We start from the raw sequence: 19,067 nt of genomic DNA on the forward strand, positions 1-19,067 counted from the left end.
GGAACCACACGGAGCCCCACGGAGCCCCACGGAACCACACGGAGCCAGCCTCGGCACTGTGTTGAGCCTCAGGCTATCACCCTGCAGCGTCCGTGGGGCACCTCTTCTGTGCTTCTTGGTGTTTGCCACTGGTCCACCCCACCTGGCCCCAAGAACGGCATCTCCCCTGACACTGGGCTGGGAGTAGGGGTGGCCAGTGTGCAGGACGGGGTGGGCAGCCATTCCTGGCTGTTGCTGAGTCTGAGCCCCTGGGGTTCAGCTGGGAATGCCATGGTGGAGGGGCTCCTGGAACACTTGGAGGGAATGTGGCCGGAGGCCTGCCCAGACCTGGCGCTCGCACGTAACTGCCACACAGCAGTGAGCCACCTGTCTCACAATGACCGGGTATTTGGCCTGAGAGCCTCGGTGGGGACCCTGGCCTCAGGCCGAGGCATTAACGCTACCAGCTCGCTGGAACAGAGTAAGCTCAGTCCTCCCATCCTTCCCAAGATGCCTCCCTGGTGACCATGGCTGGGTCCAAGTTTAGAAATCCTGGCTTCTCCGAGACCCCCTTCTCTGCCCACCTGGCCCTGTAATGCTGGCCTTTCAGGGTCCTTGTGCACATTCATGGACCCTCCTAAACAGCCATTTGCCACCCAGGGAGGGTCCTGCCCTGGGGCACACCCAGCGCATTTTCGGAGCTGAGCTCAGCTGGAGGCCACTGGCCACCCCTGGGACCAGAAGGCTCCATGGGCCCTTTCCTGACAAAGGCCCATCAGGTGCCGACACACAGCCTTTTACCTGCACCCCCACTTGCTGCCCAAGCAGTGGCCAGCCGCTGACTGTGGCCACACACAGGTCTCTGCCTGGGAGCCCCCCCCCAGCCCTGTGCACCCTTTGGTGCTGGGGTGGCTGCCCTCTGCTTCTTGGCCAGGGCAGCCGCATGGTCCCAAGTCGTGGACCCTGTCTCCGTCCTCACCAGCTGGTCTTGGGCGGAATGCATATCTCCCACAAATAGGGACAGTGCTGGGCAGGGCCCCCAGGTGAGCAGTGAGCTGGGGGCCGAGGCTTCCCCTTCCTTCCCCATGCCCCTCCCCAGCCTGCAGGGCCTGGTGCATCTGCCTCCAGACCAGACCCCAGGGAGTCCGGGCCCGCTGGGCTGGCCGGGGCAAAGCCTACGACCTAGGAACCCAGCCACAGCCTTAACTTGCGTTCTCAATCTGCTCCTGCTCATCTGCTCAGGCACCTGCCACCTCTCACCTGGGCAGGCCCAGCAGCTGCTCCCAGGCCTCCCACCTCCCTACCTGGCGGTCAGAACCCTCCGAATGCGTCCCACCTGCTGCAGCCAGAATAGATCCCAGCCACAGCCCGCCTCCCAGCTGTCCCCCCATGGGCTGTCCCCTGTCCTGGGGTGGCCGAGTGCCCACCTCTCCGGCCTGGGCACTGGCTGGTCCCCTCTCAGGGCTCTGTCTCCGAGCCTTTGAACTGGCTCCATGCGGCCCCCCAGGCGTTCTCAAACAGCCTGCGTCCTGCCCCTCCCCGGCAGAGCAGGGGGGCCCTCGGCCTGCCAACGGCACAGGATGGATGGGGCCAGCGAGGCCGGGGACGCTCTTCCCCATGCAGGGGTGTGGTGGCTCGGTGCCCTCGCAGGCCTGAAGGAGGTCAGGCTGCTCCCCAGCACGAGGCTTCCCGGGGCGCCAGTGGGGGTTTCCTCCCAGCTACCCAACTTCCTGTTTTCTCAAGAAAACTTAGCAGCAGAGGCTCTGAAAAGCTCATTAAAATGCCTCCCAGGCGTCCCGGACGTCCTGGGGTCTTTACAACACTTGTCGGCTTGAGCACAGACAAAGAGAGGCAGCCGACAAGGTTCCTGTCCTCCCAGAGCTCGCTGAAGGAAAAGGCCCTGCGGCGCACTTCCCCCCACGCAGGGCAGGGGGCCCGGGGGTCTGCACGGACGGCACCCACCCGAGGCCTGGCGGTGGGGGTCCAGGCCCTCCTCCCCGCTCCCACTCTGCTGCACACCTACCCTCGCGTGCACAGACGCGCACTAGGTGCAAATCTCCTGACTCGGCCCCGTGGGCTCAGGTCCCAGGGGCCTGGCCGGAGACGACCCCTCCCCAGCACTGTGGAGGTGAGGCCCGGTGTCCAGCGGGCAGCTGGGCTTGGGGAGGTGCTCCTGATGGAGCTTTGTCGTGCCTGCAGCTCCAAAATACCCTGGGAGTAGCCAGCACTCCGCACCAGGAGCCACGGGAGCACGCTAGGACAGGCCCCAAGGCCCTCCGCGCCCGCTGTACCCCGCCGAGGCCCCGACATGGAGCAGCCACGCCCCAGCCTGCACCACCTCCCCCTCAGCCAGACGGCACTCAGGGCCCCCAGGCGCCCCCTCCCTGGCCCAGTCAGCAGACGGTACCCAGGTCCCAGACCCCTCTCCGATCTTAACCCTGGATGCAGCTGCCCTGACCCGGCCATTTCTTCACCCAGACCTTTCCAGACGTCAGGATGGACCCAGTGGCCATCTGTGGTTGTGGACATTGCCCTCCGAAAATGGGACACCCCCGCCCCCAGCCAGGTGCAACCTCCGTGGGCTCCTTTTCCTTCATCTAGAAGCCCTGTGAGAGGCCAGCCCTGGACACGGGAGGAAGCGCCTGGGTCGAACAGGCGTCCCACGTGAGCCGCTCCCGTGGCCAGGCCAATGCCAGCACTCTGCCACCTCCTGGCCCCGTGGGGGTGGGAGGAAGAGGAGCAAACGCTGAGGGTGGGGCAGTGGCGGTTGCTGTTTGCAAGGGCACAAGCCCCAAAGCACGTGGCCTCTGCTGTTCTGCCGCCAGCCAGAGACATGCTGGGTCTTGCCTGCCACGGAAGTGTCTCCCTGACAGCTGGGGGGCTCACACACCGGCCCACGGCAGGCCTGGGGCACGGGTGACCCACCTGGCAGCGGCTGAAGATGCCTGCGTGGGCGCCATGTACGTGAAAGGCTTGAGCGCGGCCTCGGCCTGCTGCAGCCTTGAGGGAGCGGTCTGCCTAGAGGCAGCGCCCAGCCCCGACCTGGGCCCGGAGCTGCACGGAAGTGTGGTCCCCGAGCGGCAGGCACAGAACCCAGAACCTCTCCAGGCCCGGCTCCCCTCCCCCAGCCCAGGGGCCAAGAGTCTCCTCTCAGCCCACCCAGGCTGGGACAGCAGTGTCGGGTCAGCCCCCACTCCCATCAGCCCCACGGTGAGACCCCAAGAGGGGGTGGCCCAAGGGCCAGGCTGCGGCTCCCTTGGAAAGATGAGGCTCAGAGGTGAGCCGTCTTCGGGGCCCTCCCCTGTGGTACGGCAGCCCTGATGGCAAGATGATCCTTCCCTCCTGCCTGGCAACCTGTGCGACAGGTGAGGGGCACACTGGCGCCGGTGACTAGGGCTGTTCCTGTCCCCCCACCTGCCCCCATCTCCCCCAGGCCCCGCCCTGTCCCCCAGAGCTGCCTCTGTCTGGGACCTGAGCAGCCAGCAAGTCCTGCAGCCTGAGTCCCAGGGCATTGCCTTGTTGTATAGATTTGGTCTTAGAATCCTACAAACATTTTACATAATTGCCAACAAAATTAAAATTTAAAAAGCAATCTCTAAAAATCCAAAGAAGATGAGACAAATGAACTGCATGGAAAGAAGTATTCCAAGTGACACGAAAGCCAGTACATTGACCGTGCATCTCCAGGGTGCTCCACAACGGACCGAAAATGAAAAAACCCTGCAGCAATCCTATTGTTGGCGATAAGACTGGCATCGTTACTCGGAAACGTTCATGTGTGACCTGTGACAAAAACAGATGCATTATGCTGGTGTTGGGTCAGGTTCAGTTGGGAGAGGGGAGGTGTGAATTAAAACTAAGGAAATTGCACCACGGCTTCAGGCCTGAATAGAAAGCTTCACTATGGATTTCTTATACATATATATTGAAAACTATTTCATCCCTCCGGCTACCATAAAGGCCTAGAAAGAAGAACCAACCCTACAGCCAGGATCATCCTGTGCCCAGACTGGTTTCCACACAGGTGGAAAGGGGGTCAGCACCTTTCTTGAGAAATAGCTGATTCCAGGTCTGAAGCAGAAAACGCACACAACGAAGCTGGAATGTCTCGTCGTGTCAGAAAACAAAGAAGTTATCAAAATTCACAAGTGTTCTAGCAAAAGGACTCAGGATGCAACGAAAGCTCTCCCATGCTGCAGGGGGCAAAGTACCTACGGATGAGGCGCCCGCTCCAGGACGCAGAAATGCCAAACATGGCTCTATCGATGTGTTCGGCACATTTCTAAACAATCACTAGTTATCTCTGGAGAATGTGACAAACCACTCAAAAATGTAAGAGTTAAAACTATAAAAATCTTAAAAGAAAACATGGTCACGGCATTGGATCTGGCAATGATTTCTTGGATATGACACCCAAAGCACAGACAACAAAATAAAAAATAGAAAAATTGGGCTTCCTGAGAACTAAAAACTCTTGTACATCAGAGGGCGCCATCAAGAGAGTGAGAAGACTGAGAATATTTGCAAATCGTGTGTCTGCTCAGGGATTAATATCCAGAACATATAAAGAACTCCTACAACTCAACAACAAAAAAGCAAATAACCCAATTAAACATCGGCAAGGGGCTTAAATAGACATTTCTCCAAAGAAGACATACAGATGGCCAACAAGCACACGAAAAGGTGCTCAACATCACTCAACATTAGAGAAATGCAAATCAAAACCACAATGAGATACAAATTCACACCCATTAGGATGGCTTTTTTGTTTGTTTGTTTTTAAGGAAAATAAGTGTTGGTAAGGATGTAGAGAAATTGGAGCCCTCAGGCATTGCTGGTTGTAATAAAATGGTATATTTACTGTGGAAAACAGTATGGTAGTTTCTCAAAAAGCTAAACATAGAATTACCATATGATCTGGCAATTCCACTTCTAGGTATATATCTGAAAGAACTGAAAGCAGAAAATCGAACAGATACCTGTATACCAAGGTGCATAGTGGCATTATTCACAATAGCCAAAATGTGGAAAGAACCCAAGTGTTCCAAGTGTTCATCAACAGATGACTGGGTAAACACCTCCCCCAAATACACACACACACACACACACACACACACACTAGAATTTATTCAGCTTTAAAAAGGAAGGAAATTCTGACACATGCTACAACTCAGATGAACTCTGAAGACATCATGCTGAGTGCAACAATCTAGACACAAAAAGACAAATAGTATGTGATTCGTGTATATGAGGTATCTAGAGAAATCAAATTCATAGAGACAGAAAGTAGAATGGCGGGTGCCATGGGCTGCGGGGAAGGGGATGGAGAATGATGGTTTAATGGGGACAAAGCCTTTGTTTGCGATGATGAAAAATTTTTGGAACTGGATAGTGGGTACACAACACTGTGAGTGCCCTTAATGTTACTAAATTGCACACTTAAATATGGTTAAAATGATCTATGTTTTGTATATTTTACTACAAAAAGTAAGAAAAAAGCAATAAAGCAAGTGGTTACTTTGTAGTGATAACAAATATACATCTATGTGATGAATAAAAAATAAAATAAACAAACACAACTGAAGTAAATGTGAGGAAAGAACCAAATGAATGGGCAGTCAAGAGAAAATACAGACTAGTTACACAGAAATGACACAGGCCTGATGGCAAACGTCTCAACAGCAACGATGGACGCCAAAAAAATCAATGCGTTATTTTCAAAGCTTTGTCAAACTACAATTATAAACCCAGCTACATCCTCTTTCAGAAGAGAAAAGACATAGAGATTTTTCAGAGAAAAATAGACCTAATGAAAGAATGTAGCAAAAGACGTTCTTTAGCGAGAAAGAGATTGCTTTTTCTTGGAGCAAGGTCTGTTGTGCATATGCACATCCACACATCATAAACTCTAAAAACCATCAAATACATAAAACAAATATGATAATGTCTAATTTGTAGATTTAAGAAAAACACATTGTGTTAAATACTGGAAAATACTAGTAGGTAAGTTGGGAAAGGAATAAGAAAGCTGACTTGTTCTAAGATCCCCATATTAACTTTAACTTCAGACAATGTTAACTCAAATATAAATGTTAAAATTTCTAGGGTGATCTCTAAAAGAATGGAAACAGAACTTATAACTTTCAAGTTAATAGAGAGAAAAACAGAAAAAGGATAAAAAAACTAAAAGAATGTTAAGGAAAAAAGGGAAAAAATAACAGAAAAAGTAGGACCAACAGAAAGCACAAGTCAGGGTAATACAACTGAACCCAAAGTATGTCAGCAGTTACATCAAGTGTAAACAGACTAAACTAATAATTTGAAAAGCAAAGATTGTCAGACTAGACTTTTTTTTACATTCAGCTAGAAGCAATTTATAAGAGTAAAGGAAGGTTCAAAGTAAAAAGGAGAGAAATGATATACAAATACTACCCAAAGAATGCTGGAGAATGATATCAATATTAGTTAAAATAGACTTTATGGCAAAGACCATTATTAGAGTCAAAGAGGTTTACCTCATAATTGTAAAATATTTCACTCAACAGGAAGATACAAGAATTCTAAAAAATATATGCATATGCACCTAATAACACAATTTAAAAACATAGAAAGCAAATTCTGACACAACTACAAGATGAACCCACCATCCTAGGAAACTTCAGTACAGAGAATTAAGCAGAAAAATAATCAAACAAGATACAAATGATTTGAGCAACACATTAATTAAGCTTGATCTATTGAGAGTGTGTGTGTGTGAGTGAGAGAGAGAGAGAGATGGAAATGAGCATAATTGGAGGAGAATATGTATCCTTTTAAAACCCACGTGGGACATTCATAAAAAGATCCTCTACTTGGCTACAAAGCAAGTCTTCACAAATATCTAAATTGGCAGTGCATAGACTATGCTCCTTGACTACTATATAGTTAGGTTAGAAACCCATTTTTTTTTTTAAGATTTTATTAATTTATTTGACAGAGAGAGACACAGCGAGAGAAGGAACACAAGCAGGGGAAGTGGGAGAGGGAGAAGCAGGCTTCCCGCCGAGCAGGGAGCCCGATGTGGGGCTCGATCCCAGGACCCTGGGATCACGACCTGAGCCGAAGGCAGACGCTTAATGACTGAGCCACCCAGGCGCCCTAGAAACCCATTTTTAAAAAGGTAACTAAAAAGCTCCAAAACTCCAAGCTTTCTGAAAGTGAAAAACAGCCTTCTAAGGAACTCTTAAGTCAAATAAGTAATTATAATGCATACTCAAAAATTATTAGAACTATAAAATAATAAAAGTACTACATGTCAAAACTGAGGGAATGCAGTGAAAACAGTACTTCAAGGAAAAATTTATGATCTTGAATGTTTACATCATAAAATTTAAAAGGCTAAAAATTAAGGAGCTAAGCACTCCACTTGGAAATAACCCTAAGAAAGCAAAAGGAAGGAAACGATAAAGATAAGAATAGAAATTAATGAGATAGAAAACAAAAATGCAATAGGATCAACAAACCAAATACTAGTAATTTGAAAAGACTTATTAAATTGACAAATCTCAGCAAGATCAAGAAAAAAGAAGGAGCACAAGTATGCACCAGTGAGACTGGAAGTGTGAAAAAAGCTACAGACATGGCGGGACTTACACAAGGAGTACCGACAACTGTATGTATCTGGAATGTTGGGCGGGATGGACCAGAAAAAGACAGAAATTACCAAAAGTGACTCAGGAAGATGCGGACAACTAAATAATCCTATAATTATTAAAGGAAAAAGAATCATCACTAGACATTCCCTCCCCTAAAACATCAGGCCAGGAAGCCTTGCAGAAAGTCAGCCAACATTTGAGGAGAAGATAGTTCAACTATTACTCAAAGTTGCAGAAAGAGGAAAAGCTCCTCAACTTGTTTATGTTGAAGCCAGAAAAGGAGGTGATGAGAAAGAACAGTCTGACGTCAGACATGCTCCTCAAGAGCCATCCAAACATCCCAAATAAGAACTTCAAACCAAAGTCAGCAATGTTGGAAAAGGGTTACATGCTCGGCCAAGACGGGTTCAACCCAGAAGTGCAAGGTTGGTCCCAAATGAAAAATGCCCACCGCCACGTTGACACATTAAAGGGAACAAGCCTCCATGGTTATCTCAGTAGCTGCGGAGATTGGTGGTGGGAGGGCTTCCTCGGCCGGCCTGGCTCTGCAGCGGCCGCCCTGCTTCAGCCCAAGGCAACGAGGCGAGGACAGCACCCCCACCGCTCCTGGGCAACACCGTCTTGGAGGTCTGAGTGAACGCGACAGGAAGAGGGGAAAACCAGAAACTGGGAGGTTTGGAAAGGAAGGAAGAAAAGTGTCGCTGTTGGTGGGTGGTGCGTCCCCAAGGAGAGCCCCAAGGAGCTGACAGCCGTTGGGCAGAACTGAGGACACTTATGTCAGGTTTCTGGGTGTGAGGCCAACTCTTAGGCCAAGTTCCTGGGTGAGCTCTGACCAACGAGGCACAGGGGCCTGAAGCACACAGGAGAAGAGGCAGACAAACAGTCACGGGCAGAAGACTGGATAGTATACACAGGCCGCCTCCTCCCACCCGATTCACGGTCAGCGCAGCTCCGAGCGAAGCCCCACTGACCGGCTGCTTCTACAGGACTGGCCGAAGCCTCGTCCCTCTGGATGCCAAGATGAAGAATAAAGCCAGAGGCACTAAGAGAGGGGAGACGTGTGTTGAGGGTCCCCAAACCATCCCCAGTTTCACTGACTCCCCAGAAGGACTCCGCATAGAGTCATGCTCACGGCAAAGGTTCATCACGGGGAAAGGATACGGAACAAAATCAGTGCGTGGAAAAGGCATGTGGACAAGAGGCGGGGGCACGAGGGGCCCCCACGGGAGCTGTGCTGCTGTCCTGCTCCGCCCTCTGCAAGCACACGCGGCAGGGAGCGCCATCTCTCCGGGAAAGCCACGGGCACCGGGCACCGGGGGTCCACACTGGGGCTGGGCACACAGGTACCCCCCGGCACGCACCGGGACTGCCGACTCCCAGACAGAAACCCTGCGTGCACGGTTTAGGCGTGTGAGCCACCGTCAGCAGCCAGGGACTGGCCTCGCAGGCAGGCCTGGCTAAGGACCGCTTCCGGCTTGCTCAGGAACTTCCTCACAGAGCGAGGCACAGAACTGAAGGCACTGGCAGCTAGTGAACACAGGAGAAGATGCTCGACTTTGGTTAAAATACATGGCGTATGATTTCACACCGGCAGGCCCAGCGAGACGGACAGCTCGGCACCAGTGGTGAACGTGACCTGGCTGTCTTTCAGACACCCACGGCAGGAGAGCCTGGGTCTCGCTCTGTGGCTGCTCTTGGGGCAGATACAGAAGCTCTCCAGTCCCTTATGTGACTGTGAGCGGGAAATGTGGCGCCCACACCCATTCCTTCCTTCGCCACTTTGCCCAGCACCGTGAAAGCAGCCAGCTGACCCCACATCCTTGTTACTCAGACCAAAATGTCCGGAGGTAGCAGACGCACGTTCACCCAGAATCTCTCCTCCTACAGGTTCTCGACCACGGGCATCCCAGGGCAGGCCACAGACTACTGGTGACCCCTCTCCCACATGAGACAGTGCTTTTCTATCTCATCGGATTAGAGGTCCCAGACCCCATTCAGAGAGCTCATCCTGAAGACTGTCCTTGGGAACCACTCTGGCCCCAACGTTTTCAGCTAGGGTCGCCCGGGAGGCCTCACCCATCGGAGGTGTAAGTGAGGAACTGGCTAGGCGCATCTGAAGTCCGCTGGGCAGCCCGTCGGGGGCAGACCCTGAGCCGTGGGATGGCTACGGGCATGGACTTTCTCCGCGAATTCTGGCTGCTGCCGAGGGACTGAGGGCTCGGGCTTGGTGGAGACTGGCAAGGCCCTCACTAGCTTTTGTAAACTCATACTCTGCCCTCTGTGTAGCCACAGCCAGCCTCCTCCAGGCCATGCTTTTGAAATCAAACACTTGGTTTTAGCATCTTGCACCGTCCCACCACACTGAGAATTCCCTCCTCGCCTGACGAGGCCTCTCCCCTAAGCCGACCCCGGTCCTCTCCTACTTGAGGCCCCGGGATGTGCCTCTAGCACAGAGTGAGGAGGCCTCCTTCGTCCCAGGCAGCCTGCCCGGCAAGCGATGGACACAGCACCACTGTGCTCTCTGAGCACCCGCCTCCCTGCGGGGAACACACCCCTGGCGTCCCTGGCCCTCAGCAGCAGAGCGTCCTTTCTTTTCAAGAACACGTCTGTCAGTGTATTAACATGCACGAGATGAAAGCTATAGAAGGCGGAACCTTCTTCTGTAAAACCTGCTTTTTTTTGGAGGCAGAGCTGTGCACACGTGGCGGGGGCAGGGCAGAGGGAGAGAGAATCCTAAGCAGGTTCCACGCTCAGTGCCAAGCCAGACATGGGGCTGGACCTTCCAACCCTGAGATCATGACCTGAGGCAAAATCAAGTTAGACACATAACCGACCTGCTTTTGTACAAAACACACAATTCATCGACTCAGGAGTCTCGATGGGGAAACACATGATTTGGAAAGGTCCGTAGAGGAGGACACCAAACAGCCAAAGGGTCGCAGGAGCTCCCACTGCTGGACGTGCTCTCTCTGGAAGGTGCCCGAGGACCCTGCCCCGAGAGGACACGCCTGCTCCACCATCCAGAGTGTCTACACCAGCAAACGAGTGAAGCGGTGTGAAGCCTCCCACTCTGGAGACATGTACCAAAAACACAGAATTCCTTAAAAGCTTGGATCAAAAGGCCTACTAGAACCAAGTTAAAGGGACTCTGGAAACTATGGCTGACATCGGTCCATGACATGGGTCCATGAAACCAGAGGGAGGGTCCGGTCTGGCTCACCCCTCCACCGGTGTGCAGCACGGAGAATAAGCACCCACAAATGCTGCTTCCTGAGCCCCCAGGAACTGTGAGGTTCGTGTGTTTTTAGTCCCGTGTGGTTCGGCTTCACTTTCCAGACCCTGCTTCTGTCTCGTACCTTCAAGGCCTTCCACTCGCAGCCCTCCAAGGCCGGGCAGGCTTCTCTCGGGATGCCCCCAACCCCCCCGAGCCTTCTGCGTCTGCAGCCATCGGCTACGAGCCTAAACACAGCTCTGCGGTGGGCTGGTCCCGCTGGCTCCATGCGCTCCCTGCTCAGGGCTCACGCCAAAATCTGGGTGCGGGCAGCTTCGCTCTGGGGACGGCCAGGCTCACGAGGTGCTGGCAGGATCCAGCCCCCTGCTCGACGTGGGGTCTCAGGCAGCACCCACACACCGCTCCTTCCTGTGCTCTGGATCTGTTTCTGCTCGACAGGCTCATGTGGAGACACTGGGCCCACCTGAGAGTCACTTAAAATAATCTCTGTATTTTAAGGTCACTTGATTAGTAAATTACATCTTTAAATCCCATTTGCCCTGCAATGTAACAAGTCACAGGTGCAACATAGGGGGGTAAGGAGCAGGGGAGCCAGACCCTGCCTCTCGTTTGCTGGGGACCCCATGCACTCCCCAGTGGGAAGGCACCTCCTCCCTGGCTCCTGAATCCCCTGACCCAAGAGGCCTGGTCTGGAGGCCCCGAGAAGCCAGGCTGGCCACCTTGGTCTCAGCCCCCACAGGCTAAAAACAGCCTTGGTTGGGAAGCAGGTGTTTTGTACAGGGACAGTGGCCAGGGCCAACCTTGGCACAACCACCTCCTCCCCGGACGCCAGGACCCGGCCTCCGGGAGAGGCGGCCCGCGAGGGGCCAGAGATGGGGGAGAGAGCCAACATCCTGTCATGGATGCCAGGGGCCGGCACAGGAGGCCCTTCCCTCCCAGCTCCGGCCCTCCCTCCTGCAGCCTCAGCACCCGGGGAGACAGGGGCGGGGGGGGGGGGGACAGCACAGGGCAGGTCCCCGCGATTCTTCTGGCTTCAGCTTCCTCCGTGGTGGGGGTGGCATGAAGAATACCACCCACGTGTGCTGGAGGGTCGGGGAGCCTGGGCCAGACAAACCCCACTGCCCCGCGGTCTCGGGCCGAGGCCAGCCATCTGGTGAGCCAGGGGACCCTTTCTCAGAAGAATGTCTGCAAATGCATAAAAGAAACCACATATTAACAACAAAAATGACATGGCAGCCAGTCTGTCCCACTCACAGCAGTGTCCCTGGAAGCCGCCCAGGTGACCGTCCTTCGCGGTGGGGGGCGGGGGGACACTGCTCTGGTCCACCTGCAAACAGAACGCTATCGGGTCTTAAAAAGGAGTGGAGCACGAACACAGACTCCAACGACCGTGAACCCAGAAAACGGCGCTGAGTGAAGGAGGCCAGCCATCCAGAACAGAGCCCCCACAATGGCCGGGGGCCGGGCGGGGGGGCAACAGCGATGGAAGCGTCACACGACGTGGGAGCGCACGAGAAGCCCGTGAATGGTGCGCCTGGATGGGTGAGCTGTGTGTGGTTCCGCCTGCACACGCCTGTGGAGGAGCTTTCCATCCACGTTCAAACCCCTGCATTCTGAGACCCCCCCTCTCAGATTCTCTCCGTGGCCCCCGGCGGCTGGTGTCCCCACAGGCAGGGCCCTGCCGTGGCCGTGAGCGGGGCCTCCTTCCATGCAGTGTCTCCACAGGACAAGGGGGTGAGGGTGGGGGCAGGCCCACCCCCAAAGGAGCCGAGAGGGTTCCCGCCCACAGACCCCGGGGCAGGGCAGCCATAAACATCTCTGTCCTTGGACCCAGGGAGACAGAAGGGCCCCGAGCCCCGGGAGGGTGGGCACAAAGCCCCGCCACGCTCTCCTCAACGGCCCTGCGGTGTCCTCGCCGGCGCCCAGCCCTTGCAGCCTGTGGTCGCACAGCACGCGGAAGGCCCTGGCCGGGACCTCGGGGGGTGTCCTCCTTCTCCACCACAGGCACCTGCAACCCGGCTTGGCTCAGCAGCCCGCAGCCCCCTCGCCCCCACCCTGGTCTTGATGGGGAGTGAGAGCCCTGAGGGCCGAACTTTAAAGAGAATCAGGAGCAGTATGTGGTCAGTGTAGAAAACAACAGAAAAACAGACCAACAAGATGATACCCCATGGCTCACACTGGGCCCCAGCAGGGCCTCCACATGTCTCCTTGGGGTGGGGGTGGGGGTGGGCTCAGGCTCATGGTTCATGCCAGGCACTGCCCTGGACCTCGGTGGGAGCACGTCAGGCCTGCTGGCAGGAGAGGGCTGGGGACTTCTCCTCCTCAGGACCCTAACCTGTGGCCCTGCTTCCTTCTCTCCAGGGGGAGGGACCCGGGCCCTCTTGGAAGCTGCTGGCCTCCCCCAGCCCAGGCCTCCTCCCCTGTAAGGTCCTCGTTCTAAGGACAGTGATCCTCCTCCCTGGGAAGTCAGGTGCAGGGACCCTGAGGGGCTTTGCTCACCTGCCAAGCCAAGACTGAGGCCTCCTGCAGGCTGGGTGGCTCCTGGGCCCCTGGTCTCTCGCTGCACCCTGGCCTCAGGCTCCTGGCCAGGTCCTCAGACGGGTAGAAGCTGGAGGCTCTCTGCACAGAGCCTGGTACACCTCCAGCAGGCGGTAGGCGTCGGCAGCTGGGGGGGCATGGGTCAGCCTCAGCCTCCAGGGTGGGGGGCACGGGGGCGAGGGGGTGCAAACCTGCATAAACCGGCTGCCCCCGCTCAGCGGCCGCCGGTCCCAGTTAGAGAGCTGCTGTGCCTTGTCCAGGGCCTTGCCCAGCACCTGCTGCACCGGGAGGCTGAGGCCCCGCAGCCCCTGGCCTCACCCCTGCCTAGAGCTGGCTTGTCCAACACCCGCAGCTGCCAAGACAGAGCCCCTCGGGGGTGAGGGGCCTGCCCTGGGGAAGGCACCTGCACACAGAAGGAAGGGCACAGATGGTCTAGGCAGGCATGTGCAGGGGGACTCAGGGCCACGGTGGCCTGCCCACGGGGGTCAGCTCTGGGGCTAACATCTCAGCCCCCAAAGGTGTGGCTGAGAACTCAGAGGGGCCCAAAGCAGGGTTGGTTCTGGGGAAAGTGTGGGGACATGTGGTGACACCCCCTCCCTGGGGGGCCCTGGTGACCTGAGTAACCCAAAGGTGCTCCAAGGCCATGAGCACATCCTGACCCATAGACACCAGCCAGCCTGTGGTGAAGGCCCCCGGCTGGCAGGGGGCATCACTGTGCAGGCGGCTCAGCAGACAAGCGAGTGGCCCCGGCCCTGTCCCCGTCCCCTCGAGCTAACCTGCCTGTGCACCTGCAGCTGGTCTAGACCGCCCCGCAGCTGCTTCTCCACGTGAGCCAGGGCGGGGCAGGAAGCCCCCAGGCTCCGACGTCCCCGCCATCCCATAACCTGCAGGGAGGGCCATCAGCGTGACAGGCACCTGAGGCAGGGGCCCTGGCCTCGCCCCAGCACCCTCCCCCGGGTGGGCAGGGGCTGTGCTCACCCAACTTAGTGACGGAGGGGTCCGAGAGCAGCTGGGACACCTGCCCTCCTGGTGGCCGTGAGAGCACAGGCAGGTCCAGCAGGAACACACGGCCCTCCGCTGCCAGCTGCATGATGGATGCCCGGGGCCGGCCCCCTGTGCCAAATGAGGGTCGCCACTCCAGGTCCACACCAACCACCTGGCCGGGCTGTAGAGAGCCGGGATGAGCAGGGGAGGCCCATCCAGGGGCTGCAGGCCTGTGGCCGAGGGCATGGCCTCCCTGACCCCCCGGAGGGTGAAGCCGAGGGCAGGCAGTTTCTGTTGGGGGCCCTGACCGGTCCTGTGGGCTCCTATGGGGCCGGGGCTGCGCCTGGCCCCTGCCTGCCCCTCGTTCCACACAGAAGGGCTCAAGGGACTCCTTCTGGCCTCCTCGGGCCCGGAGCCCAGCCACAGCACAAGTGTGGAGCTGCCGCAGGTGGGGGCCGGTGCCAAATGTCTGTGGGCAGGTGCCCGATGCTTGCACTTTAGGCCTGGAGTCTTCAAAATGGGCTGGTATAGTTGCCCTGCTCCGCCGGGGTTTCTGGGGCACGGTGGGATGGAGAGCCAAGCCCGCTGGGTCCTGGTGTGGACAGAGCCCCTGGAGCCAGCCACCCACCTGCAGGAGCTCCTCCTCGGGCCAGGTGCCAGGAGGCCGGGAAGAGGATGTCCTCCCCGGCGATGGGCAGCTGGTAGTAATCATCCCTCCGGTCTTGGAAAGGCACCTCAGCCGTCCTAGGATGGAGCTGTGGCACCCCCACACCCTGGGTCCCTGGCGCCCTCCCCCAGCCCAGCACTTTCCGGCCTGGCCGGGCCCGCGCAGACCTCCGAGAGGCAGGGGAGCTCTGAGGGCGCTTGGTGGGCTGGCGTCTGCAGGGGCCTTGCTGCTCGCTCCCCCTTGCCCGAACTGCTGACATACGCGACTCATGGGGCTGCTTGCCAAGGGACGGGGGCCCGAGCGCCTGTCCCCCTCGCCAGCCTCCCGAGCCTGGGCGCCGCCGCTCCTGGAGTTTGAGCTGGCGGAGCTGTGCGTGGCTGGCAGCCGCTCCTCGGGCAGCGAGAGGTCCAGGGCGCCTCGTTGTCAGGAGAGGCCAGCAGCTGCCGCAGCCCCGCCTGCAGCCACTCGCGCTGGCCCACAGGCCCTGCGGGGCACACGGGATGGGCTGTGCGGCCCGGCTCTGCCCCGAGGGGGTGCGGACAGTCCCCCGGGCCCGCACCTCCCCCCCAGACCTCGCAAGCCCCAGAATGGGAGGCTGTTCCCTGAAGGAAGGCCACAGATGCTCCCACGACTGAGGCTCTGTGCCGACCGCGCTGTCGAGCGAGGGCCCCCCACGTGGTCCGGTTGGAGGGCCGCTGTCCTGTGTCCACAGCCCAGCCCAGCGGCCCTGCCCCCCAGACCCGAGACCAGCCCTGTCCTTCTAGAACATTGCCTGACCCTGCTCCTTCTCCACCCTTGCGTGCTGGGGCCTGCTCCTGACCCTCGGGCTGCCCCTCAGGTCTCCTCGCCCCTGCCCTCGCGGCCGGCCAACATTCTCAGGGGAAGGTGGGGCCATGGGACACTCCTGAACCCACAGTCCAGAGAGTGGACACAGGCGAGCAGCTCTCGGAGTGGCAATGAACGTGGGGGGCCTCACGAGGCTGTCTCCCACACCGGGGCCCAGCACAGGAGTGGGGGGGACCCACGGGGCCCGCAGGTGTCCCGCCCGTCAGCTCAGCCTCAGGACACCCACAGCAAGGCCCAGCCACCTGCACCACCAGGGTCCCACAGGAGGGTTTCGGTCCTGGCTGAGTCCTTGAGTCCATGAGGTCGTAGCCTGCTGTAACTCGGGTGGGCCGGGAGTCTGAGCCTCTTGCCCTCCTGATCTCTGGCCCCCGAGGCCTCTGTGCGCTCTGAGGAGCCCCTGCTGGCTGACAGGCAGGGCCCCCTCCCAGACGACTCTGTCCCCCCAGTAGCCTCAGGCCATCCGCTTCCCGCAGGCCGCGGGTTCCCACGTGGACGACAATATGTGGAAGCCCCTCCACATTCTTCAGGATGTCCGCTGCCCTTCCGGCTGCCTCGGCCTTGGCACCCAGGGGGGACCAGCCTTCCGGGCCTTCCCTGGGGGTCCACGTTCCTCTCCGGTGACTCACCACCCACCTCACACACCCATCACTCCAGGGGTGGCTCGGCGCTGCCCCCCGCTGGATGCCACTCAAGACACCAGAAGGCAGACTATTCATCAGGGAGGGAAGGGCCCCCCACTCCACGAACTGGCCCACAGCTCCATGCCCGTTGCACCTGGGACCCCACACACCCCCACCTTCTTCCCAGGCTGCTTCACCCAGGGCTGGGGACAGCTCTGTGCCCATGATGAGGAGCCACACCTCCAGCTCAGGCCTGAGGGACAGAAGCTACTAGATGGTCCTGTCCAGGCTGCCGTCCTGATGGGCTCTGCAGCCCCCAGGCCCAGGAGTGGCCTTGAGTTCAACCCCCTCTATGCCCCTGCATCACCCCAAGGGGCAGCTGCCTCCTTCTAGGGGCCTGGGCTCACCCCCCACCTGGCCTCAGGGGGCACAGAGCCATGGGCGAGGACCGTGCTCAGAGATGGTCTAGAATATTCCCTTGGTGAACACTGTGGAACCTCCAGCACACCGCACCTCCTCCATCGCCTGGGGGCTCTGTACACTAAGGGCTGAAGGAGGGTCCAGGCCCCCCAGCCGCTCTGGCCCTGCCTCACCCGGGTGGGGCCCTCACACAAAGCCTACCCTCAGCATCTGCCTCTTGTACCTTCTGAGCGGGGTGGCAGACCTGAGGCTCTGTGGCTGGTTCCTCGTCAAGGTGTGGCATTTATGCCGGGAGAAGCCCTTTCTCTACACCATCTGCTCCCCAACCTGCCAGGGACACCAGAGGAACCAACCCAGCTCGTGGGCCAACGTGAAAGCTGTCTGGGCCACGGCACGCACCCGTGAGCTACGCACCACGTGCCCAGTCCATATGTGTGCACGCACTCTCCCAGGGCCACTCGTCCCCCTAGGTCCTCAGCCGGGTCTCCAGGGAACGCCACAGCACGCAGGGTCCCGCAGACTCACCTGCACGTGGCCAGTCCGGTTCTCCCGAGACAGGCTTCTCTGCAAGAGCGAGCACCAAGGGACCTTTCCTAGCGACAACTCTAGAAGCTGGAGAGACAGCCTCACCCGGAGCGACCCTCCCGCCACGGCCCGGGCTCGGGGCTCTAAGCAGGGCACACGCACCTCCACACCACGCACCACTTACAGCACAGACGGCGCAGGGCGGCCAGGCACTGCTGAGTGACAGCAGAGCCCGGGTGGGGCAGGGGCTCCACCCCACACTCTCCCCAGCCTCAAGCCTCTCTTGGGCCTGCCGGAGCCCCTCCCTCTGCACCGGGACAAGGGACACCAGCCCCGTCTCCCCAGGCTCCATTCCACATTCTCCAGGGCGGGACCCTCCGGACGGTGCGTTTGCTTCCTGTCCGTCTCCCACTGGAATGCGAATCCTTCAGGAAGAGGCCAACTTGCTCACATGTTGACAGACTGATGCTTACTCGTCGGCCTCGCTCCCGGGAAGGGCACCCACCCGCCCACCTGTCCAGCCATCTGGTTGCTGCCCCTCCCTCCCGGGGCCAGCTGTCCTTGAAGCCTGGCGGTGCGGCTGGGACAGTGAGGGGTCCGGTCTTCTAAGGACCTGGCCAGGACCCTGCGCTCTCCACACGCGCTTGTTGCAGGGCCGCTGTCCACCCACAGCGGAGGTCAGTGCTGCCCAGAGGTTGGCCAGAGACTCTCCCTCCTCCTTCCTGCCCGGGACCTGAGGGCTCCAGACCCCAGGAGGCCGCTCAGGAATCTGGGACAACCCTGCAGGCGAGGGGGACAAAGCCTGAGGAAGGGAGGGACGACCCGGCGAGCCACGTGGGGAAGAAGGAGCTCAGAGTGGCCAGCGTGTTCTTGGAGCACCGTTCCCACGCAGAGCTGCAGACAGAAACCTGCTTCTTGGCCGTTTCTACACTTTGCCAGTGGGATACTTTGTCCAAAAGCCTCACCCCCACAGGTGGAGCTCAGCCCTGGTCAGACCCGAGCGCAAATCCTTAAAGGAAAAGGCCCGGGTAGAGCAGGCCCGACCTCCTGACACACACTGAACATCTGGAAATGCCGCACAACCCAGTGTCCTGCAGACTCATCTGTGCTACGAGGCCTTGGGGGGCTCCACCTGGGACCCAGGCCTGGGGGGGCTTGTGGGGAGCTCAGGGTGGACAGGCAAGCAGATCTCCCCGGCCCTCCTTCTGGGCCTAATGTCAGTCCGTGGAGGCCCACAGCGGAGATGGTGGATGCACAGCGAGGACTGCAGACGGGCAAAGGGACAGTGCTGTGACCCTGAGGCCTCCTGGCCAAGACACACCCCTGGAGCCAGCTGGGGTGGCTGCAGGTGGGGCCTGGCAGCACATGGCCATGCAGAACCGGAGACCCAGCTGGGTGGCTGTCCTCCCCACTCCCAAACGGGGCCAATGAGCTAGGCACCCCTAGAAAACACCTGCCCCTCCCCTCCTGTCCCACAGCCCGTCAGACTCCACATGCTGTCTGGGGGATGACCCCATTGTTCAAGGGGTGTCTGGACACCAGATCTGCTCCTGCCTCACACTCAGCCGAGACCTGTGGGGCGGGGTGGACCCGCACGGGGGACACACCCTGAACTGGGGGTG

At 58.0% G+C, this 19,067-nt stretch overlaps 1 protein-coding gene across 1 annotated transcript in view; it reads right to left on the bottom strand.

Annotated features, from left to right (window-relative positions):
• Positions 1–2,057: 2,057 nt before the first annotated feature.
• Positions 2,058–19,067, bottom strand: part of EXD3 (exonuclease 3'-5' domain containing 3) — a 35,576-nt gene continuing 18,566 nt past the window's right edge. Inside the window, 13 exon segments of the mRNA XM_044920450.1 lie at positions 2,058–2,099; positions 2,905–3,035; positions 3,282–3,333; positions 13,345–13,457; positions 13,460–13,510; positions 13,575–13,598; positions 13,601–13,690; positions 13,693–13,735; positions 14,160–14,247; positions 14,249–14,267; positions 14,362–14,589; positions 14,996–15,122; positions 17,446–17,484. Coding sequence (XP_044776385.1) covers positions 2,058–2,099; positions 2,905–3,035; positions 3,282–3,333; positions 13,345–13,457; positions 13,460–13,510; positions 13,575–13,598; positions 13,601–13,690; positions 13,693–13,735; positions 14,160–14,247; positions 14,249–14,267; positions 14,362–14,589; positions 14,996–15,122; positions 17,446–17,484 — 1,047 coding nt within the window.

Source organism: Neomonachus schauinslandi, chromosome 13 (assembly GCF_002201575.2).
Source record: "Neomonachus schauinslandi chromosome 13, ASM220157v2, whole genome shotgun sequence".
Lineage (NCBI taxonomy): Eukaryota > Metazoa > Chordata > Mammalia > Carnivora > Phocidae > Neomonachus > Neomonachus schauinslandi.